Source organism: Armigeres subalbatus, chromosome 1, assembly GCF_024139115.2.
Source record: "Armigeres subalbatus isolate Guangzhou_Male chromosome 1, GZ_Asu_2, whole genome shotgun sequence".
NCBI lineage: Eukaryota > Metazoa > Arthropoda > Insecta > Diptera > Culicidae > Armigeres > Armigeres subalbatus.
Window position 1 is genome coordinate 9,484,006 of NC_085139.1, and position 24,915 is coordinate 9,508,920.

At 40.4% G+C, this 24,915-nt stretch overlaps 1 protein-coding gene across 4 annotated transcripts in view; it reads left to right on the forward strand.

Annotated features, from left to right (window-relative positions):
• Positions 1–24,915, forward strand: part of LOC134221107 (polypeptide N-acetylgalactosaminyltransferase 16-like) — a 70,692-nt gene that overhangs the window by 32,455 nt on the left and 13,322 nt on the right. The window contains exons 1-2 of one of the 4 annotated variants that reach the window (XM_062700307.1): positions 1,221–1,431; positions 14,771–15,421. In XM_062700307.1, the coding sequence (XP_062556291.1) occupies positions 15,060–15,421 (362 nt within the window). In that variant the 5' untranslated portion in view covers positions 1,221–1,431; positions 14,771–15,059. Of the gene's footprint in view, positions 1–1,220; positions 1,432–1,545; positions 1,695–1,726; positions 2,121–14,770; positions 15,422–24,915 lie in introns of those variants that run through there. The other 3 variants (XM_062700322.1, XM_062700316.1, XM_062700300.1) reach the window with 3 other exon arrangements.

A 24,915-nucleotide genomic window follows, 5' to 3' on the forward strand; every position in this document is an offset into this window, starting at 1 on the left:
AAGACATAAATACATCAATTTTACGTGCTGATTTTTTCTATTGTATCATACTGTAACACTTCGGAGATCATAATACGGTTTTGATGGACCACTCATTTCTATCCAGCATCATACAGCCTACATAAAATCGCACTGCGTGCAAGGAAGGTGCAAATTGATATGCACATGTTCACCTCGACGATGAGGCGATGTTCGGTAGAATTCCATATAGGCGACACGCGGTATGTTTACATGGAGTGCTCGCTCGTTTTGGATGCCATGATTTGGCGGAGTGATTATTGGCTAGGTAATCTCTCGCTAATTTTTAATTTTTATTTAACGACTTTTTTATGATCGTTAGAAAACGGTTGCGGAATACAAAACAACTATTGAGCGGCTTTACTTTGGGTTGAGGACGTGATGCTATTTGGGAATGGTATTTACCAAAATACCGAAATGGCGCATCTGTTTCTTATTGGAGATCCTATTATCGGATCAATTTTAGTATGCTGTTCAGATCCTTTCATTATTTTATTATTGAGCTTAAATATAAGTGTATATGTATATAGAAATGGCAGATTTGAATGTTATCGCCATGAGAGAAAAAAACTACTTGAACATTCCTTAACGATTTCTGCATAATAAATGATCAGGAATTGCAGGGTTGAGGGCTTTAATAAGCCCTTACTGATGTCCGGATTTTTTTCTGAGATCTCGTCAAAATACTCAACAAGTTTTCTGAGAGACATGGGCGGAGCTCAAAAGGGGCACGATGGGATGGGGTACGTGACCCACCAAATTGAATATTTTCACTAAAATTTAGGTTACGCCAAAATTGTTCTAAGAACTAATTTTCTGCCAACTTTGTGAGGTGATAGTTTCCATTTTTTGTTTTGTGAATTTCTGTTTGGTCTCTTGAAATCATTACAACATTTCGTTCTCCAGCATTAGTCAAAATAGTAAGTAAATAGTAATTCGTCTTTAGCATGCAGAAGCGTCAAGCGAAAATAGCTAATAATGTGTTCCCGTTAAGTAGAACACTCGAAGTGGCCTAGACTAAATCGACAAATCATCATTGCCGCAACATTAGTAACTGCCACAAAGGTAATTGCACAATTGCGAAGCGAACGAATGAATTGGCGAATGAACGAATCAGCCGGCCGGCCGGCGCCGCACGCTCTGCATAAAGCGTCGAGTGGAGCCACGCATGGAGTTCGTCCACTTGACTCGCTTTTGCCGGGCATGGTTCATCAGTATCATTCGGTACGGTAGCGTGTTCGGATCGATTCCCAGGGCAGAGGTAGGCCGGCAATCGGTCAATACGCGGCAATCGGTTCAGTGTAAACATTCCGGTACCGCACAAACGTAGTTTCGCATTTCAAGTGATATTCGTGGAGATAGTGCTTTGCATCGTTCTATACCAATCATTTGTCAGTCAAAGAGGCAGTCAATGTACGTATATCTATGTATTTGCTTTTCATGGACGTTGCTAAACGAGGGTCCATAAAACTGTGGCAGTAGACGAGAAGGTTTGCCTCGCCAATTTTCGACAATTTCACTTCGCACAATTACCATGTAGCCTACTGCGCCCGATTGACGAGAAGGAGCAAATAAAAATTGCACAGTGAACTTAGATTGCAAACAAACAGTATCGAAGGTAACGAAGAAGTCAAAACAACCGGTGGGCTCATACGTGGTACACGGCCTTCTGCAATGTGAGTCATTTTTTGGCTTCGCGTAAATTATATACGTGCAAGGCCAGCTATCGATCCGCGTCGCGTGGTCGCCGTCAATGTGAACTTTCCTTGTGACGTGTGGTGCCTGGTGCGATTGGGTGCTCCACTCCGCGCTGCTGTAAACAGGCACTTACTCGCATACGTGGAATCGTTCATCGGCAGGCTGATAAGGGGAACAACTCGAATTAATCAACGCACTGGTGTTGACGACCACCCAAGTTCAATTCGCGTGTAGTAGATTCACAACGCGGTTCTAAATTCCGCGAATGCCTTTCAATAATCTTACACATAGTAATTAGCCGACGTGATTGCAATGTGCACGAAGATCCAACGCGTGAAGTGCAGTGCATGTGATAAACCAAAACAATGAAGCTATTTGTACTGGCCGGGTCTCAATTGGAAAGCGTGAGTGAAGATGGACAATTATGTATCGCAAGTTGTACCACCAATGAAATAGTCGGAGACTTGAAATGGTGCAAATTGGCTTCAATTGGGCTTCATGTACGCAGATGTGTTTAGATAAAGAACGATTGCAGATTGTAGTCAATTGGCATAATTGGTCATCTGGAATTGAGGTGGAATCAAGCGTCTCGTGTACATAATTTTGTACGATCCAGAAAGTGCATACCTACATCAAATACGGAGTGATGTAGAAGCGGCGAAGTGAAATAGAAATGATGTTTTGTAAATAAAGGTTGCTGTGATAGTTGCTAGGGATCAATACCCGCACTGGTTGCTAAGGAAATTATCTAACTTTTCGGCGTTTACTGACCTTGTTGTTTTAGTTACATTACCCATTATGCCGATGATATTGAACGCTTTTTGCAATGAATCTTTGGTGTTTTTGATCGATGCTACTAATCTTGTACAGATTGTTTTTAGAATTTATGGAATTCTTAAACTAATTTACATTTAAATACGTATGTAGATATGACTTTCTTGGATTTCGAAGAAAATTCATGGTATTTATTCGTTTTATTAGCTTACTTCTACACAGATAACACTGTATCAACAATTTGATGCCACAATACTCGGTTTGCAGCCACATTCCTCCATCCTTTTTTTATGTACCCAACACTCGCCAAGTCGATTTGCACCTGGTCTAGTCTACAATCCGCTTTCTTGTATCATCCGGATATATTGCGAACTCAATTGCAGCGTTACTGTCATGAATTCTTGCAACATACCTGAAGTGACTAGACATTCTGCATTTGCGGAACAGTCTTCCATTTTGACTATATTTCCCAGACTTCAAATACATCTCAATAAATGCCCCGCGTTTGTCCCTATTTCTCCTATTTGAAAGTAAGGTTCAGAGCTGCGTGACTAGCATGAGACAAACGACAGGACATTTACACAACACCCAGTGGACGCAGTGGAGAACTTTTCGCTTTACGAAAAGTTTTCTCCTTAACAGGGGCGGGAATTGAACCCACAGCACATGCGTCTATACGGTTGACGTCGCTAGCCGCACGGCCACGAAGCCAAACCGAAATAAAATTGTTCTGGCTGTGGACCTGCTCAGAAGAGAATATTCGATTCGTCATGCCGCAGTGATGTACAGAATCCTTGAAAGTATTCTTTGGAAAACGCTAGCCCGTGGCACAACGGAATTGAAACATCCAGGACGGTCAACCATCTTGACCAAGCAAAGGAAGACCGATGGGATAATTTAGACGGCTAGAGCGGGCTTATCGATCGACTCTCAACTTCTGAAAACACCAGGACTATCATTCTAGATTGCTTTGAGAATAGGTTTGTATGTGCAAAAGATTTCTTTCTTTCTCTTCCGATTATTACAAGAATATATGAAATATAGCTTCGGATTAAATAATTAAGATTAAGATTAAGATTAAATAATAAGACAATAGCTTTGTCCAGCATGCTGAAGTGAAAATGAATCAGAAAATGCAAAAATAGCTTATATAACATCGAAAGAGAGCGTGAACAACGAGATCCCTTTTGCAAATACGACCTATTCTCAAAGCAATCTAGCATTGCTTGTAAAACTACATCGCAACATTTCTCGAATAATCCAGAAGGAAGCTAATTAATATATATTAAACAAACTGGCTTACATGAAGCATGCAGTTAAAATTATCGAAATGAATCGTCCATCCGACTTGTTCCAACAACTGATTGAATTCGGATTGGATTTGGAGTGGATTTGGGTTGGATTTGGATTAGATTTGAATTGGAATCGTATTGGATTTGGATTGAAATTGGATTGGATTTGAAGTGGATTTGGATTGGATTTGAATTAGACTTGCATTGGATTTGGATTTGATTTGAATCGAAGTCAGATTTTATTTGGATTGGATTTGGATTGGATTTGGATTGGATCCGTTTTGGGTTTTGATTGGTTGTGGGTTGGATTTGAATTGAATTTGGATTGGATGAGAATTGGATTTGGACTGGATGAGAATTAAATTTTGATTGGATTTGAGTTGGATTTGGGTTGGATTTCATTTGGATTTGGGTTGGATTTGGATTGGATTTGGATTGAATTTGGATTGGATGAGGATTATATTTTGATTGGATTTAGATTGGATTCTGATTGGATTTGAATTGGATTTGGAGTGGATTTGGATTGGATTTGATTTGGATTGAATTTGAGTTGGATTTGGATTGGATTTGGATTGAATTCGGATTGGATTTGGATTGGATGAGGATTGAATTTTGACTGGATTTAGATTGCATTTTGATTGAACTTGGGTTGGATTTGGGTGTGATTTGATTTGGATTGGATTTGGGTTGGATTTGGATTGGGTTTGGATTGAATTCGGATTGGATTTGGATTGGATGAGGATTATAGTTTGATTGGATTGAGATTGGATTTTGATTGGATTTGAATTGGATTTAGATTAATTGTACATTGGATGTGGAGTAGATTTGGATTTGATTTGAATTGAATTCGTATTTCATTTGGATTGAATTTGGATTGGATTTGGAATGGATTAGGATTGGAATCGAATTATATTTGGATTGAAATTGAATTTGATTTGGATTTGATGTGAAATGAAGTCGGTTTTTGTTTGGATTGGATTTCAATTTGATTTGGAGTGGATTTGGATTGGATGGGGATTGGATTTGGATTTTGATTGGATTTAGATTGGATTTTGATTTGGGTTGGGTTTGGATAGGATTTGGATTGAATTCGGATTGGATTTGGATTGGATTTGGATTGGATGAGGATTGAATTTTAACTGGATTTGGGTTGGATTTGGATTGGATTTCGATTGAATTCGTATTGGATTTGGATTGAATTCGGGTTGGATTTGGGTTGGATTTGGATTAGATTTGGATTCGAATCGAATTGGATTTGGATTGAAATTGGATTGAATTTGAAGTGGATTTGGGTTTGATTTGAATTTAATTATGATTGGATTACGAGTGGAACTGAACTGGGATCCTGTACACCTCCGGTGGTGCAAAGGGCCGACTTGAAAGATCTCCATCCTGAGCGTTGCCCGGTTATCGCTTTAACCTGTTGCCAGGTTAGATTTCGGTCGACTTCTTTTATTTCTTTATTGAGGCTTCGCCGCCATGAGCCTCTGGGTCTGCCTCTGCTGCGATGTCCCGATTACAAGTGGATTTGGATTGAATTTGAATTGGATTTGGATTGGATGTACATTGGATTTGGAGTGGATTTGGATTTGATTTGAATTGAATTCAGTTTTCATTTGGATTGGATTTGGAATGGATTTGGATTGGATATGATTTGGATTTAGATTGGTTTTGGGTTGGATTTGATTTGGATTTGGATTGAATTTGGGTTGGATTTGAATTTGATTTGGATTGAATTCGGATTGGATTTTGATTGAATTCGTAATGGATTTGAAATGGATTTGGATTGGATGTACATTGGATTTGGAGTGGATTTGGATTTGATTTGAATTTAATCTGGATTGGATTTGGAGTGGATTTGAATTGGATTTGATTTGGATTTGGATTGGTTTTGGGTTGGATTTGGGTTGGATTTGATTTGGATTAGATTTCGGTTGGATTAGATTTGGATTAAATTTGGGTTGGATTTGGATTGGATTTGGATTGAATTCGAATTGGATTTGGATTGGATAAGTATTATATTTTGATTGGATTTTGATTGGATTTGAATTGGATTTGGATTGGATGTACATTGGATGTGGAGTAGATTTGGATTTGATTTGAATTTAATTCATATTTCATTTGGATTGGATTTGGATTGGATTTGGAATGGATTTGGATTGGAATCGAATTATATTTGGATTGAAATTTGATTAGATTTGAAATTGATTTGAATTGAAGTCGGTTTTTATTTGGATTGGATTTGGATTGAAATCGATTTGGATTTGGATGTGGATTGGATTTGGATTGGATTTAGAATGGATCTAGATTGGACTTCGATTGGATTTGAGTTGAATTCGGATTGGATTTGGATTGAATTCGGATTTGATTTGGATTGGATTTGGATTGAAATCGAATTGGATCGGGAGTGGAATTGGATTTGATTTGAATTTAAATTGGATTGAATTTGAAGTGGATTTGGATTGAATTTGAATTGGATTTGGATTTGTTGTACATTGATTTGAAGAAGACTTGGATTTGATTTGAATTGAACTCGAATTTTATTTGATTTGGACTTGAGTTTGATTTGTAGTGGATTTGGATTGGATGTGGATTGGATTTGGATTGGATTAAGATTGGATTTTGATTGGATTTGGGTTGGGTTTGGGTTGGATTTGGATTATATGTAGATTTAATTTGGATTGGATGAGGATTATATTTTGATTGGATTTAGATTGGATTTTGGTTGGATTTGGGTTGGATTTAATTTGGATTTGGATTTGATCAGGGTTGAATTCGGATTGGATTTGGATTGGATTTGGTTTGGATTTGGATTGGATTTAGATTGAGATTGGGATTGGATTTTGATTTGGATTGGATTTGAATTGGATTTGGATTAGGATTGGATTTGGATTGGATTTAGAATATATTTTGATTGGATTTGAATTGGATTTGGATTGGATGTACATTGGATGTGGAGTAGATTTGGATTTGATTTGAATTGAATTCGGATTTCATTTGGACTGCATTTGAATTTGATTTGGAGTGGATTTTGATTGGATTTAGATTGGATTTTGATTTGGGTTGGGTTTGGATAGGATTTGGATTGAATTCGGATTGGATTTGGATTGGATTTGGATTGGATTTGGATTGGATTTGGATTGGATTTGGATTGGATTTGGATTGGATTTGGATTGGATTTGGAGTGGATTTGGAATGGATTTGATTTGGATTTGGATTGGTTTTGGGTTGGATTTGGATTTGGATTGAATTCGGATTGGATTTGGATTGGATTTGGATTGGATTTAGATTGGATTTTGATTGGATTTGGGTTGGATTTGGATTGGATTTGGATTGAATTCGGATTGGATTTGGATTGAATTCGGATTGGATTTGGAGTGGATTTGGGTTGGATTTGGATTAGATTTGGATTGGATTTAGATTGGATTTGGATTGGATTTGGAATGGATTTGATTTGGATTTGGATTGGTTTTGGGTTGGATTTGGATTGAATACGGATTGGATTTGGATTGGGTTTGAATTGAATTCATTTTGCATTGGTATTGGATTGGATTTGAATTTGATTGAATTTGGATTAGATTTGGTGGAATTTAGATTGGATTTGGATAGGAATAGGATTGAAATTGCATTTGGATTGAATTTGGATTCAATTTGGGTTGGACTTCGATAAGGTTTAGATAGGATTTGGATTGGATTTAAATTGATTTGGATTTTGAATAGACTGTCTAAGTCGAGTTTAGTACTAATTAGTAATTGAATTGGATTTGGAATGGAAAGTACTAAATTTGGATTTGATTTGAATTTAAATTTGATTGGATTTGGAGTGGATTTGGATTGAATTTGAATTGGATTTGGATTGGATGTACATTGGATTTGGAGTGGATTTGGATTTGATTTGAATTGAATTCAGATTTCATTTGGATTGGATTTGGAGTGGATTTGAATTGGATTTGATTTGGATTTGGATTGGTTTTGGGTTGGATTTGGATTTGGATTGAATTCGGATTGGATTTGAATTGGATTTGGATGGGATGAGGATTGGATTTAGATTGGATTTTGATTGGATTTGGGTTGGATTTGATTTGGATTTGGATTGGATTTGATTTAGATTTGCTTTGGATTTGGATTGGATTTGGGTTTGATTTGGATTGGATTTGGAGTGGATTTGGATTGAAATTGGATTGGATTTGGATTGGATTGGGATTGGATTTTGATTGGATTTGGATTGGATTGTGATTTGAATTGGATTAGATTTGGGTTGGATTTGATTTGGATTAGATTTGGGTTGGATTTGGATTGGATTTGGATTGAATTCGGATTGGATTTGGATTGGATTTGGATTGGATTTGGATTGGATGAGGACTATATTTTGATTGGATTTAGATTGGATTCTGGTTGGATTTGAATTGGATTTGACGTACATTGGATGTGGAGTAGATTTGGATTTGATTTGAATTGAATTTGGATTGGATTTGGAGTGGATTTGGATTGGATGTGTTTTGGATTTAGATTGAATTTAGATTGGATTTTGATTGGATTAGGGTTGGATTTTGATTGGATTTGGATTGGATTTGGACTGGATTTGGATTGGATTTGGATTGGATGACGATTGAATTTTGATTGGATTTAGATTGTATTTTATTTGAATTTGGGTTGGATTTGGGTGTGATTTGGATTGGATTTGGATTGGATTTGGATTGAATTCGGATTGGATTTGGATTGAATTCGGATTGGATTTAGATTGAATTTGGATTGGATGAGGATTATATTTTGATTGGATTTAGATTGGATTTTGATTGGATTTGTATTGGATGTACATTGGATGTGGAGTAGATTTGGATTTGATTTGAATTTAATTCATATTTCATTTGGATTGGATTGGATTTGGAATGGATTTGGATTGGAATCGAATTATATTTGGATTGAAATTGGATTGGATTTGATTTGAATTGAAGTCGGTTTTTATTTGGATTGGATTTGAATTTTATTTGGATTGGATTTGGATTGGATTTGGATTGGATTTGGATTGGATTTGGATTGGATTTGGATTGGATTTGGATTGGATTTGGATTGGATTTGGATTGGATTTGGATTGGATTTGGATTGAAATCGAATTGGACTTGGACAAGAATTGGATTGGATTTGGAGTGGATTTGGATTGGATTTGAATTGGATTCGGATTTGTTGTACATTGGATTTGGAGTAGATTTTCATTTGATTTGAATTGAACTCGAATTTCATTTGAATTGGATTTGAATTTGATTTGGATTGGATTTGGATTGGATTTCGATTGGGTTTAGATTGGATTTTGATTGGACTTGGTTTGGGTTTGGATTGGATTTGGATTGAATGTGGATTGGATTTAGATTGGATTGAATTGGATTTGGATTGGATGAGGATTATATTTTGATTGGATTTTGATTGGATTTAGGTTGGATTTGGTAAGGATTTTAATTGGATTTAATTTGGATTTGGATTGGATTTGGGTTGAATTCGGATTCCATTCGGATTCGATTTGAATTTGATTTGGAGTGGATTTTGATTTAATGTGGATTGGATTTTGATTGGATTTGGATTGGATTTGGATTGGATTTGGCCTGAATTTGGATTGGATGTACATTGGATGTGGAGTAGATTTGGATTTGATTTGAATTGAATTCGGATTTCATTTGGACTGCATTTGAATTTGATTTGGAGTGGATTTTGATTTAATGTGGATTGGATTTGGATTAAATTTAGATTGGATTTTGATTGAGTTGGGTTGATTTGGATTGATTTGGATTGAATTCGGATTGATTTGGATTGAATTCGGATTGGATTTGGGTTCGATTTGGGTATGATTTGGATTAGATTTGGATTGGATTTAGATTGGATTTGGATTGGATTTGGATTGGATTTGGATTGATTGGATTTGGATTTGATTTGAATTGAAGTCGGATTTTATTTGGATTGGATTTGAATTTGATTTGGAGTGGATTTGGATTGGATGTGGATTTTATTTGGATTGGATTTAGATTGGATTTAGGTTGGATTTGGATTGGATTTGGATTTAATTCGGATTAGATTTGGATTGGATTTTGATTGAAATCGAATTGGATTTGGATTAGATTTTTATTGAATTTGGAGTGGATTTGAATTGGATTTGGATTTGTTGTACATTGGATTTGGATTTGATTTGAATTGAACTCGGATTTCATTTGGATTGGATTTGAATTTGATTTGGAGTGGATTTGGATTGGATGTGGATTGGATTTGGATTGGATTTAGATTGGATTTAGATTGAATTGGATTGGATTTGGATTGGATTTGAATTGGATTGGATTTGAATTGGATTTGGATTGGATGTAGGTTGGATTTGGATGTGATTGGATTTGGATTGGATTAAATTGGACTTGGAATTGGATTGGGTTTGAATTGAATTTATATTGCATTGGTATTTGATTGGATTTGAATTCGATTTCGAGTTGATTTGAATAAGGATTGGATTTAGTTGAATTTGGATTAGATTTGGTTGAATTTAGATTGGATTTGAATAGGAATAGGACCCCATCTCGCGGTCCTTAGCCTCTTACCCAGCAACTCCTATCCCTACCTCCGCGGTGCTGGCCGGGATACGAGCAACCTTAGGGAAGATCGAGTAACCAACCCCGGTGGGAACTATGGTCGTATGCTGACAGGGAAGGGGGTTTGCTCCTTCCGGAGGTGCAAATCTTATTGAGCGCCTGTTCTCCATGTCAGGATCGGCTCACAACAGCGTCTGTTCTCCATGTTAGGGGCGGCTGATCATCTTCCGAGTGCCAGCGAGGGACTCTAAGTAAAACTGTGCACCATGGTCCACCGGAAATAAGGAGGAATGGTCCTCCGGAAATTTAGGGGGTTTGGTGTTAGGCCCTGCAAGCCAGCCTTTAAAAAATCATAAGCAACGAACAATCAACAAGAGAGTACGGACCGGAACCATCGGCGAAGACCACTGCGACGAAAAAGGACTAGCGATTGGAAACTCGGTTCGTGGAACTGCAAATCTCTCAACTTCATCGGGAGCACACGTTCTGATTGATGGACGGCACTTCTCCGACATTATCGACGTCAGGACATATTGTGGCGCTAACATCGACTCTGACCACTCTCTGGTGATGGTTAAACTGCGCCCAAAACTATCCGTCATCAACAATGTTCGGTACCGACGACCGCCGCGGTACGACCTAGAGCGACTGAAGCAACCTGATGTCACCACTGCATACGCGCAGCATCTCGAGGCAGCGTTGCCGGTAGAGGGTGAGCTCGATGGGGCCCCTCTTGAGGACTGCTGGAGTACAGTCAAAGCAGCCATTAACGACGCAGCGGAGAACAACGTCGGGTATATGGGTCGAAGTCGACGGAACGATTGGTTCGACGAAGAGTGCAGACAGATTCTGGAGGAGAAGGACGCAGCGCGGGCGGTCGCGCTGCAGCAAGGTACCCGGCAGAACGTGGAACGTTATAGACGGAAGCGGAGACAGCAGACCCGCCTTTTTCAGGAGTAGAAACGCCGCCTGGAAGAAGCGGAGTGCGAGGAGATGGAACAGCTGTGCCGTTTTCAAGATACACGCAAGTTCTATCAGAAGCTCAACGCATCCCGCAAAGGCTTCGTGCCGCGAGCCGAAATGTGCCGGGATAAGGATGAGAGCATCTTGACGGACGAACGTGTGGTGATCGAAAGGTGGAAGCAGCACTACGAGGAACATCTGAATGGCGCTGAGAGTACAGGCAGTGATAGTCAAGGCAGCAGTGGAGATGACTACGTCAGTTCAGCGGACGATGGAAGCCAACCAGCCCCAACCTTTAGGGAAGTTAAGGATGCCATTCAACAGCTAAAGACCAATAAAGCAGCTGGTAAGGATGGTATCGGAGCTGAGCTCATCAAGATGGGCCCGGAAAAGCTGGCCACTTGCCTGCACAAACTGATAGTCAGAATCTGGAAAACAGCTACGAAAGGGGTGGAAGGAAGGGGTTATATGCCCCATCTACAAGAAAGGCGACAAACTGGAGTGTGAGAACTTTCGAGTGATCACCATCCTTAATGCCGCCTACAAAGTGATATCCCAGATCATCTTCCGTCGTCTGTCACCATTAGTGAACGAGTTCGTGGGAAGTTATCAAGCCGGCTTCGTTGACGGCCGCTCGACAACGGACCAGAACTTTACTGTACGGCAAATCCTTCAAAAATGCCGTGAATACCAGGTCCCAACGCACCGTTATAGACCTATGGAAAATTATGGACGAGAACAGTTTCCCCGGGAAGCTTACCAGACTGATCAAAGCAACGGTGGCAACAGCCGGGGTACGATTTTCAACAGGTCCAGTCAATTTATTTGCTTCGCGGATGACATGGACATTGTCGGCCGAACATTTGCAAAGGTGGCAGAACTGTACACCCGCCTGAAACGTGAAGCAACAAAAGTTGGACTGGTGGTGAATGCGTCAAAGACAAAGTACATGCTTGTGGGCGGAACCGAGCGCGACAGGGCCCGCCTGGGAAGCAGTGTTACGATAGACGGGGATACCTTCGAGGTGGTCGAGGAATTCGTCTACCTCGGATCCTTGCTAACGGCTGACAACAACGTTAGTCGTGAAATACGAAGGCGCATCATCTGTGGAAGTCGGGCCTACTACGGGCTCCAGAAGAAACTGCGGTCGAAAAGATTCGCCATCGCACCAAATGTGTCATGTACAAGACGCTCATAAGACCGGTTGTCCTCTACGGACATGAAACATGGACAATGCTCGAGGAGGACTTGCAAGCACTCGGAGTATTCGAGAGACGGGTGCTTAGGACCATCTTTGGCGGTGTGCAAGAAGACGGTGTGTGGCGGCGAAGAATGAACCATGAGCTCGCCCAACTCTACGGCGAACCCAGTATCCAGAAGGTTACTAGCTAAAGCTGAAAGGATGCGATGGGCAGAGCATGTTTCAAGAATACCGGACAGCAACCCTACAAAGATGGTGTTCGCTTCCGACCCAGCAGGAACAAGAAGTCGTGGAGCGCAGCGAGTGAGGTGGGCTGCCCAGGTGCAGAACGACTTGGCGAGCGTGGAGAGCAACCGAGGATGGAGAGATGTGGCCTCGAACCATGTATTGTGGCGTCAAATTGTTGATTCAGTGTTATCTGTTTAGGTGTAAGCTAAATAAATGAATGAACGAGGAATAGGATTGAAATTGCATTTGGATTGAATTTGGATTGGACTTCGATAAGGTTTAGATAGGATTTGGATTGGATTTGGAATAGACTGTCTAAGTCGAGTTTAGTACTAATTAGTAATTGAATTGGATTTGGAATGGAAAGTACTAAACTCGTTTTAGACAGTTGAAGACATTCCACTAAAAGAGCTTAAATATTTTTTTGGGAATGGAGTTAGATTGAATTTGAATTGGATTTGGATTGAATTTTAGTTTTGTTTAAGTTTGGTTGGTTTTATTGATTCTAATATGGAAGGGTAAATGGTTATGAACTAGGATGTTATGAATTGGATTACGTTTGTATTGAGTCGCTCGCATTGGTTTTTCATATATTGTCACATGGACAATTTACAAACGGTTCAGAAGGAATCGAATTGATGTTTATTCAAGAACCACAGATATTTGCAATATTGGCATTCTAAGAATAAAACATCTCAAGAGTAGAGGAGGAGAAGAATGTAGTGGATAAGAAATACAATTATCAGCGATTCCTTATAATCTACATTCGACACATGTTCTAATGAATTGCACTTATTTATTGAGTAACTCAAATCAGCGTGTACAGATGTAACGCAAAAATGTTTACGGTTTTTCGAGTCGGTGTTAGAAAAAATCGATGACTGAGTTCAGTTTGCTGAATATTGTTGCAACGAACGGTCGAGCTTAGAAACCTCGACCGGGTCACGACACACCCCTAATCTCGGAAATCCAACAACATCTCCGGTGCCCGTGAACCGACTTAAGATTAAGGTTGAGGAGAGAAAACTTGAAGAGGTTAACATAAACGATTTTAGACCTGTACCGATACATGATCAGAATCAATTTTATCTCAACTTTTTAAGGAAGCTGAAATACGATCAATCTCAATCTAAAGTAATTTTGAATCATGCTTAAAAAATATCTGAATGGCAAAACGACTGCTTTATTACTACACAATAGTAATGAAATAGAAATACATGTTCATGTTCATACAACATAACAAACGACAAGAGGATACTACAAAAGCTCAATGTGATAGACACAGTGGTACAGAAAAAGGTAAAGTGGCAAGAGCAACAATGAACGATGTTCCCCTAAATTAAAGTGCATCATTTAGGATTCTTTGATCTTACGTGGGCTTCAAACTCAAATTTCATTCTCAGTAAACTGCTGCCTTTGGAAATAAAATTGAATTTGTGCAAAAGAGTATGTTGTAAGCTTCACTCGAAACTTCCAAAGTATGTGTCTGTTATATTAGTGTTTGTTTTTATTATTTTTACATTTGAATAGTAATTTTAATATGTTTTACGAAAAACACATCCATTCAAAATTAATCTCCTTATGCTAATTAAATCGCATCTGATTTTCCTGTACATGTAGTTTCTGAATGCAACAATGAAAAAATTAAAAACTACGTGAATGTTGTATTCACTGAAGTTTCAATAGTACGGACCGTGAACTGTTACACTAGTTAGTAAATATGTTATCTCAATCGAGAACTTTCAATAACGACGTTCGTAGTTCAAATCTGGGTTGAATCGATTTATTTAGATTTTGAACGTGCTTATTCAGAATGTCACTAATCATATTAATTGGATTTATCAGCTGATTCTAGTAGTAAAAAACTTCAATTAGAAAAAGATAGTATTTTTTTCACTTTTGACTAGAAAATTTGATACGCTTTCTTAACTACAGGCGTCAATGAAGAGTTATAAACACATTTCCGCATCATGCTAACAAATTCGTTGAAAACCAATCCATACCATAATGCTTCCCTCTCTGGTTCGTTACAGATAATCAAGAATAATCCCATTGATTGGAAACGAAATACACGCGTCGCAAGAAACCCGCTCAATGCGTTATCGCATGCGACGGCGAACCTAAACACGCAAATCGGCATCAGTGTCAGCTAGTCAGCAGCAACACCGAGACGTAAGAGATTAGCCGTCCCGTAGCGCCACGCTGCCACATGGCCTTGCTTCCGGTGACCGCTGGGCGTATTGAACAACCAGCGCAGCATTAGCTACAAACTAGAGCAGAGCTATCAGTCGTTACACATCGTTCGCTAAACTAGCGAGCACTATGAAAATATTCTTCCGCAAAAAGTGTGGATTCCTGGTGATTTTGGTGTTTGGGCTGCTGTTCATCTTCTGGAACAACATTTACCTGTTTCACGAGCCGCAGATCAAGCGAAAGGTGGACGACCTGAATCAAACCGCCAGTTTGGCGCTTATCTACAGTCACTGGAACGAGTTGAATAGATATGCCACTGCCTCCGGTGGCGGCGGCCGTAATTCCAGTTCCAGCTCGAATGCAGAATCATTGCGATCGTCAACGGTGTCGCCGCCTCTGGCGAACGGCACCTACCAGCGGCACTACTTCAATCTGGAGCTGAGCGATCGAATTGGCGTCGATCGTGCGCTGCCCGACACGCGACACGCAAAGTAAGTTAATGGGGCCGAAAAAAGGTTTTGCCATCCCATACATTCGTAGTTTAGGACCGTTTGCAAAAAAAAACTAGATTGAAATTTATTTTATTGTTTCATTTGAAATCTATTCTTGGCAATTGCAACTAGTAGCAGTCTATGATATGAATGATCGTTATACATCAAATCAATTTAAGCGCCACGTAAAATAATCGTTTTATCAATTATTTATTTTAATCAGGGCCTAGGCAGATTTTTGCACACCTTATCAGTTGAGTATTTATCAGTTTGTTCATATTCTACCAGAATAATTTCATTTCTCATTTGAACCGGATAATCATTGACACGAGGTCTTTTATCGATATGATTTTGTTGTACATGAATTACCGAGAAACATTATTATATGTTGCGATCTATGCATTATAATAAGCCGTAAATGTTTCTAAATGCATGCTGCTACAATACAAAAAGATACAAAGTGGCCCATATATGTCAGTGAAGCATTTTGATGTACATTACGGTCAATTATTACATAGGTTTGTGAATTCCTCCAGCGATTACTTCGGAAATTCTTCCACTAATTCCTTTGGAGATTTATTCAGAACATCATCTGGATTTTTTTCCCAGAAACTGCTGCAGAAACTCTCCCATGAATTTGTCCGATTTTTTCCCGAAAATTTATCCAGAAATTCTTAATAAAATTCTCCCAGATATTCCTCCGGAAATTCCAAAAAGCATTCTTCCGCAAATTCTTTTGAAGACTCACCCGAGATTTCCCCAGAAATTCTTCCAGGATTCCCTCTGGAAATTTCCGGATGCTCACCCAAAATTTTATCCGGAAATGCTTACGGGAACCCATCTGCCTTACACCAGCTACGACCCGGAAACAGTTGGACAAGATTCCATTGTGCAGCAATCTACACGAGAAGGCCTCGTACAGTGCCTCGATGAGCCACTTCATTTATTTTCTGTATTTTAAGCTTTTTTTTCAAAAATCTTCGAACATTTCACCACCTCATTAAGCTATCTTTGTGGTAATCTGATAAATAACGGTCCAACTGACTGAAGCAATTTCGGATCAGTCACACTCATCCATATTCTCTTTTCTCAACCACGTGCTTTCTGTTGCAGCCCACAGTATCGAAGTGTGTTTGTTTACCAGCCAATAATTGCTACGATTCAAAATGATAGCGTATGGCTATTGCGTCTAAGTGTAGTAGCGCTCGTCTTTGTCCTGCACACTACTGAAAGGTCAATATGTGATGGATCGCCGTCAGGTTTCCACCGGTAGGCAGTGTAATTTTTTTTTGCATATTTAATTAATTTTCTATTCATCTCAAATAAAAAAAATGCAACATTCCTCCAGGGATTCTGACGGGAATCTCCACATATTTCGATGGGAAACCTCCGAGCATACTGAAGGGGAACCTCCAGGGATTCTGAAGGCAATCCACCAGGGATTCCGAAGGGAATGTTTCAGGGATTCCAATGACAATCTCCTAGATATCCTCCATCCATTCCGACGGAAATATTCCAGGAATTTGAATGGGAATGTTCCAGAGAATGCGACGGAAGCAGGCTTCCAAGCCTCTTGAAAGAATAATTCCGTGCCCTTTGATGGGAGGCTTCCGAGCCTCTTGAAAGGAGCTTCTGAGTCTCTTGAAAGTAGGCTTCCGCAGCTCTCGATAGAAGGCTTTCGAGTCTCTTGAATGGCGTCTTTTGAGTCACTTAAAAGGAAGCTTCCTTTGCATCCTGAAATGACGCTTCTGATCCTATTGAAAGAAGAATTCCGAGCTTCTTGAAGGGAGGCTTCCGAGGCTCTTGAAAGGAGGCTTTCAAGCCTCTTAATATGAGTCCTCCGAGCTTCTGAATATCTTGAACATATGCTTCCGCACCTATTGATAAGAGGATTTCAAGCATCTTGAATGGTGACTTTTGAGCTACTTAAAAGGAGGGTTCCCTTGCATCTTTAAAAGATGCTTCTGAACCTCTTGAAAGTATGCTGTCAACTCTCTTGTAGGAAGCCGAGCTTCCTTCCTAGCTTTTTGAAGAAAGGCTTTCTGTCCTCTTAGAAGGAGGCTTCCGAACGTCTTAAAAGCAGGCGTCTGGGCCTATTGAAAGGAAGCTTTTGTACCACGTGAAAGGAAGTTTTGAGCATCTCGAGAGGAGGCTCCCGAGCCTCTTGAGAAGAGGCTTTTGAGTCTCTTGAAAGGAGGGTTCGGAGCCTCTTGAAAGGAGGCTTCCGAGCCTCTTGAAAGGAGGCTTCCGAGCCTCTTAAAAGGAGGCTTCCGAGCCTCTTAAAAGGAGACTTCCGAGCCTCTTGAAAGAAGGCTTCCGAGCCTCTTGAAAGAAGGCTTCCGAGCCTCTTGAGAGGAGGCTTCCGAGCCTTTTGAAAGGAGGCTTCCGAGCCTCTTGAAAGGAGGCTTCCGAGCCTCTTGAAAGGAGGCTTCCGAGCCTCTTGAAAGGAGACTTCCGAGCCTCTTAAAAGGAGACTTCCGAGCCTCTTGAAAGGAGGCTTCCGAGCCTCTTGAAAGGAGACTTCCGAGCCTCTTGAAAGGAGACTTCCGAGCCTCTTGAAAGGAGGCTTCCGAGCCTCTTGAAAGGAAGCTTCCGAGCCTCTTGAAAGGAGGCTTCCGAGCCTCTTGAAAGGAGGCTTCCGAGCCTTCTGAAAGGAGGCTTCTGAGTCTTCTGAAAGGAGGTTTCCGTAGATCATGCGCTTAGGAAAAGGGGGAGGGTGTGGGGGTAGGGGCATTGCTTTTTTATTTGTCAACTCAGTGTAACTTCTGAACCCTTTGGCCGATTTCAACCAAATTTGGAACACAAATTTTTTATCTTAAGAAGGGATCGATAGGGGGAAAGATCATGCTCTTTGAAAAAGGGGGAGGGTGTGGGGGAAGGGTTTAGCTTAGTTATCGATCAAATCAGTGTAATTTCTGAACCCCTAAATTTCAACCAAATTTGGAACACAAATTCTTTATCTTAAGGAGGAGACGATACGGGGTTAAGCATGCTCTTTGGAAAAGGGAGGGGTGTGAGGGAGGGGTATTGCTTAGTTATCGATCAACTCAGTGTAAATTCTGATCCCCTTGGTCGATTTCAACCGAGTTTGGAACACAAATTCTTTATTTTTAGGAGACGACGATAGGAGGGTTAGTGATGCTCTTTTGAAAAGAGAGAGGGTGTTGGAAGGAGGAATATTGCTTACTTATGGATGAACTCAGTGTAACTTCTGAACCCTTTGGCCGATTTCAAACAAATTCGGAACACAAATTCATTATCATAAGGAGACGACGATAGGAGGTTAGGAATGCTCTTTACAAAAGAGGGAGGGAATGAGAGGAGGGGTAAGTAAGTAATATATGAGGGGAGGAGTATTTTTTAGCAATCGATCAAGTCAATGTAAATTCAGCAATTCAGCATGACTTCTGAACCTATTTATCGATGTCCACCAAATTCGGAACCCATATTATCTGTCTAAGGAAGACTATATCAGACTGGGTAGAAGTGTCAGCTGAATGAGAGGGATTGTATATTTATTGAACGAACAGTTTGATATACCTTTTTATCAATTAAACCAAACACGTAAACACGTAAAGGAAACTATTATATCTCTCTATCCAAAAGAAACTATTATATAGAGGCTGGAAGGAACTTTTGGAATGGAGGGGGGGGGGGGGGTATTGGGGTTGGGTTTTCTTTAGAAAACGACTTAATTTAAAATACCTCTTGTTTAGTACATCCGAGGTTCTTTGACATTGTACAATGCGCCGAAGACAAATCAAATTGCCCGAATTCCTCGACAATAACATTTTCCCGGTAATAACATTTCCCCAAAAATGACTCTAACGAAAATGATATTTCCCAAAAATGATACTTCCCGATACACATATCCCATAATATGACTTTTTCTTGAAAATGACATATCCCTGAATGTAGCAGGCCATTAACATAACACTATTTGGCCTAAGGTCATTCGATATGAAGGACATTTGGGATAATTAAGAACAGCATCAGAAAAATCTTGCATATGAAGCAAGCATTTGCTGGGTATAAAACAATCATAATTGTTACCCTTTGTCGGAATAATGGTATGCCCAGTGAAAGGCAATGACTAATGTGTTTCCTTCTGAATGGTGGATGTGTTGCTTTTTTAAAAGTAGGCATTTGCCCGGAATAAGGCAATGGTGGGTGTGATCCCTTCTTTGAAAATATGCGTTTGCCCGGAATATGGCATCGATGAATGTTTTTCCTTCTTTAGAAAAAGACGTTTGTCTGGGATAAGGCTTTTCAAACCCACGATCCCTTCTTCAAAATCAGTCAGTGTTTCTAAAAGCCTTCTTTTAATCAAATGATAAAATATGAAAAAGTAAACACAATTACCCTGTTGACTAATTGGTTTTATCATTTTCGATTCTAAAAGAAAACTGGCAATTCCGAGCAAGGCCGGGTACATAAAGCTAGTCAAAGATAAATTAAATAAAAGACCTCTTTTGTCATTGCACACTAGGGTGGCTCAAATTAGTATGGGAAAAACTTTTTTCAAATTTTATGATGGGCCGCCCTCTTATTCGGTTCTATTTGATGCCCTGATGCTCTGGACAACATTTCAGCCAAATCGGTCAACGTTTGGGTGGTGCTAAACTCGTTGGAAGTTTATATGCAAAAATGTATGCAGAAACATCCAAAAACAGTGAATTGCAGTTGGACGGCACAACTTACGAAGAAGAACTATGCTACTCATTCAGATCTTGAAGAACTTAATACAAAATGTTATGCAGAAAACCGTGAGAAGGTTAGAGTTTGCCCTGTTAAGTTATTAGCATTTCTCTCAAGTAGGGTTTGAGCAAATTTCGTTTCTTTTAGCTTTGAAAAGAAATAAATTCACCCCTACAACACTCCAGTAAAATGCTAATATCTTTGCCTAATAAACTCTAATCTTCTCGCGGTTTTCAGCATAATATTCTGTATTTAATTCTTCAAGAACTGAATGAGTATCATTGTTCTTGATCGTAAATTGTGCCGTCCAAGTGCAAATCACTGTTTTTGGATGTTTCTGCATACATTTTTCCATATAAACTTCCAACGAGTTTAGCATCGCCCAAGCGTTGACCGATTTGGCTGAAATTTTGTCCAGAGCATCAGGGCATCAAATAGAACCGAATAAAAGGGTGGCCCATCAAAAAATTTGAAAAAGTGTTTTTTTTAGCCACCCTATTGCACACGCAGCCCGCAGTGACAGTCCATTCAGTTCACTCGCTGCTGCGTGAATGTGACGGCCCTATATACAGGGGATGGACAAAATAATTAGGATAGGCAAATTTTGGGTAAAATTAGATGTGTTGTAACTACCTTAGTTATCATCCAATTTTGACATTTCAGGCATGCCTGAACTATAAAATTAATGCAGTTTGACGCTATGTCCATGGCACCGACTGTGGCCACCGGATTCCGGAGATATTCCGGGTTTTTCGGAGGTAGGTTCAAAACCGTTACTTTGAGGTGGATATTAGGAGAAGTTGTGATTAAAACTGAATAATATTAATAACCACAAATGAAGTAGGACTCATGCTGATTGGAACCATATATTAAGATTTGGAATCGGACCAGAATCAAGTGAGATATGGCCATTTCTTTATAATCGGTTCCGATCGATACTTATCAAAGGGGTCAGGCCACAACTTCATTTGAATCTCGCTTTTTGATAGATCGTCCACTATGATTTTATTCTAGAAGGCCTCTAATGTGTCAAGAATGAAAAACCAATTGAATACACGGATCCTGGAGTCGCTGGGATGTCCCCGGGAACCTGTGGACATTTTAGTTTTACCACCAAAACCAGTCGTTCGACGGCTCTTTTTTCATAGTTTTTGAACAGGAAGCGAAGTATGAATATAAAATGGTCCATTGATGGCTCTGACCGCTTCCAGGATCTACGGATTAGACCCGGGGATCCTATGGAAGGGGACATTCTAGTTTTACCACCAAATGGTTTCCGATCAGGTCATGGTTTCCGATCAGGAAGCGAAGTGTGAATATAAAATGGTCCATTGACGGTTCTGACCGCTTCCAGGACCTACGGATTGGCCCGGGGGAACCTGTGGAAGGGGACATTTTAGTTTTAGCACCAAAACCAGTCGTTCGACGGCTCTTTTTTCATGGTTTTCGATCAGGAAGCGAAGTATGAATATAAAATGGTCAATTAACGGTTCTGACAGCTTCCAGGATCTACGGATTGGCCCGGGGGAACATGTGGAAGGGGACATTCTAGTTTTAGCACCAAAACCAGTCGTTCGACGGCTCTTTTTTCATGGTTTTCGATCAGGAAGCGAAGTATGAATATAAAATGGTCAATTGACGGTTCTGACCGCTTCCAGGATCTACGGATTGGCCCGGGGGAACCTGTGGAAAGGGACATTTGAGTTTTAGCACCAAAACCAGTCATTCGAAGGTTTTTTTTTCATGGTTTCCGATCAGGAAGCGAAGTATGAATATAAAATGGTCCATTAACGGCTCTGACCGCTTCCAAGACCCACGGATTGCTCGTAGAGAATCTGTGTAAGGGGACATTTTATTTTAAGCATTATAACCAGTCATTCGACGGCTCTTTTCTAGTGGTTTGGATTAGGAATCGAGAAATGAATATAAAAGGGACAATTGAGGGCTCTGACCGCTTTCTGAACCTACAGATTGGCCTAGGAAACCTGTAGAAGGGGACATTTTTGTTTTAGCACCAAAACTACAACGGCTCTTTTTTCATGGCTTTGGATCAGGAAGCAAAGTATGAAGTAGGCAGGTTCCCGTGAGCTATCCGTAGGTCCAGAAAACGGTCAGAGCCGTCAATGGTCCATTTCTTGTTCATACTTCACATTATGATTGAAATCCATGAAAAAAGAGCCGTCCAATGATAGGTTTTTGTGCTAAAACTAAAATGCCCCTTCCACAGTTCACCGGGGGCAATCCGTAAGTCCTGGATGCGGTCAGATCCATTAATGGTCCAATTTATACTCATACTTCGCTTTCTGATCAAAAATCACGAAAAAAAAGCCGTCGAGTTATTGGTTTTGGTGCTGCAACTTAAATATTCCTTTCCACTGGTTTTCCGGGGGGAATCTGTAAGTCCTGGATCCGGTCAGAGTCATCAATGGTCAATTTTATATTCATACTTTGCTTATATTAAAGAAGAGCCTTCGAATGACTGGTTTTGGTGGTAAAACTAAAATGTCCCCTTCCACAGGTTCCCCGGAGCCAATCCGTAGGTCCTGGAAGCGGTCAGAGCCGACAATGGATCATTTTATATTCATACTTCGCTTCCTGATCGAAAACCATGAAAAATGAGCCGTCGAACGACTGGTTTTGGTGGTAAAACTAAAATGTCCCCTTCCACAGGTTCCCTAGGGCCAATCCGTAGATCCTGGAAGCAGTCACAGCCATCAATGGACCATTTTATATTCATACTTCGCTTCCTGATCGGAAACCATGAAAAAAGAGCCTTCGAATGACTGGTTTTGGTGCTAAAACTTAAATGTCCCCTTCCACAGGTTCCCTAGGGCCAATCCGAAGGTCCTGGAAGCGGTCAGAATCGTCAATTGACCATTTCATATTCATACTTCGCTTCCTGATCGAAAACCATGAAAAAAGAGCCGTCGAACGACTGGTTTTGGTGGTAAAACTAAAATGTCCCCTTCCACAGGTTCCCTGGGGCCAATCCGTAGATCCTGGAAGCGGTCAGAGCCGTCAATGGACCATTTTATATTCATACTTCGCTTCCTGATCGAAAACCATGAAAAAAGAGTCGTCGAACGACTGGTTTTGGTGCTAAAACTTAAATGTCCCCATTCACAGGTTCCCCGGGGACATCCCAGCGACTCCAGGATCCGTTTATTCAATTGGTTTTTCATTCTTGACACATTAGAGGCCTTCTAGAATAAAATCATAGTGGACGATCTATCAAAAAGCGAGATTCAAATGAAGTTGTGGCCTGACCCCTTTGGTAAGTATCGATCGGAACTGATTATAAAGAAATGGCCATATCTCACTTGATTCTGGTCCGATTCCAAATCTCAATATATGGTTCCAATCAGCAAGAGCCCTACTTCATTTGTGGTTACTAATATTATTCAGTTTTTAACCACAACTTCTCCTAATATCCACCTCAAAGTTACGGTTTTGAACCTACCTTCGAAAAACCCGGAATATCTCCGGAATCCGGTGGCCATAGTCGATTCCGTGGGCATACCGTCAAACTGCATTAATTTTCTAGTTCGGGGAGGCCTGAATTGTCAAAATCGGATGATAACTAAGATAGTTACAACACATCTAATTTTACCCAAATCATGATATCATCCTTAACCACGACGAGCTTGCCGACATCAACGGGAACCGCCGGCTTCCATCTCTTTTCTCTTGCTTGCAATTTACTTAAATACTCTCGACGCCACCTGATCCAGAAATTTTGTAATTTTTGTTGCATCAACTGGTAATGGTTCAGACGATTCGCTGGGATGGACTTTAGTGCAGGATCGGGAAGTGCTTGCTGTTGAGTGTAACCACTGTATGCCCCCACCTAGTTCTGCTCCTATGAAGATAACTTTTCTGTGCCTATTTTTTCTACACCTTTTGACGTCTCAAATGAACATGAATCAAAACAAAATGAAAATGTAAAAATGAAAAACACGTTTTATAGAATAAATCGTTTCTGAAGTTAATTGCGGTTTTTATGAAGTTATTTCTTCCTGGCCTATCCGAAACCACTTCAGGTTATAGCCCAGGTCGCGCTTTAATCGGAAAGTAATCGGGAGTGTCGTTGTTTTCGCGTTTTCGGCATGGAGGAGGAAAAGTTTGATCGTGTGCTCCTGCCGCTATTCGATGGCTCGAATTTTTCTGTTTGGAAGTTCCGGATGCTGATACTATTGGAAGAGCACGAGCTCGAAGAGTGCATCCAGACGTATGCAGCAGAAGTGGAAGAGCTGATTGCTCAAGAGGGTGACACGAATGAGGTGAAAGCCGCAAAAGCCAAGAAACTAGAGAAACGCATGAAGAAGGATCGCCGGTGTAAGTCCCTGTTGGTATCGAGGATCCATGATACGCAGCTCGAATATATCCAGGGCAAACAGTTTCCAAAGGAAATCTGGGATGCCCTGCATCGAGTTTTCGAGCGTCGCAGCATCGCGAGCCGAATGCATTTAAAACGTGAGATGCTACAGTTGCGATTTGAAGGAGGAAATTTGCAGCAACATTTTCTTCGCTTCGATAGGCTGGTACGTGAGTATCGTTCGACTGGTGCTGTTTTGGAAGATTTGGACGTGGTTTGCCATCTTTTGCTGACGCTTGGCCCTGCGTATTCCGGAGTCGTAACGGCACTCGAGACGATGCCAGAAGAGAACCTTTCAATTGAGTTCGTAAAATGCAGACTGCTGGATGGCGAAACCAAGCGTCGCGGAATGGAATCGTCACCCACAACGGTCGGGGAAGCTGTTTTTTCTGGATCGAAGCAAATAAAGAAGAAGAAATTA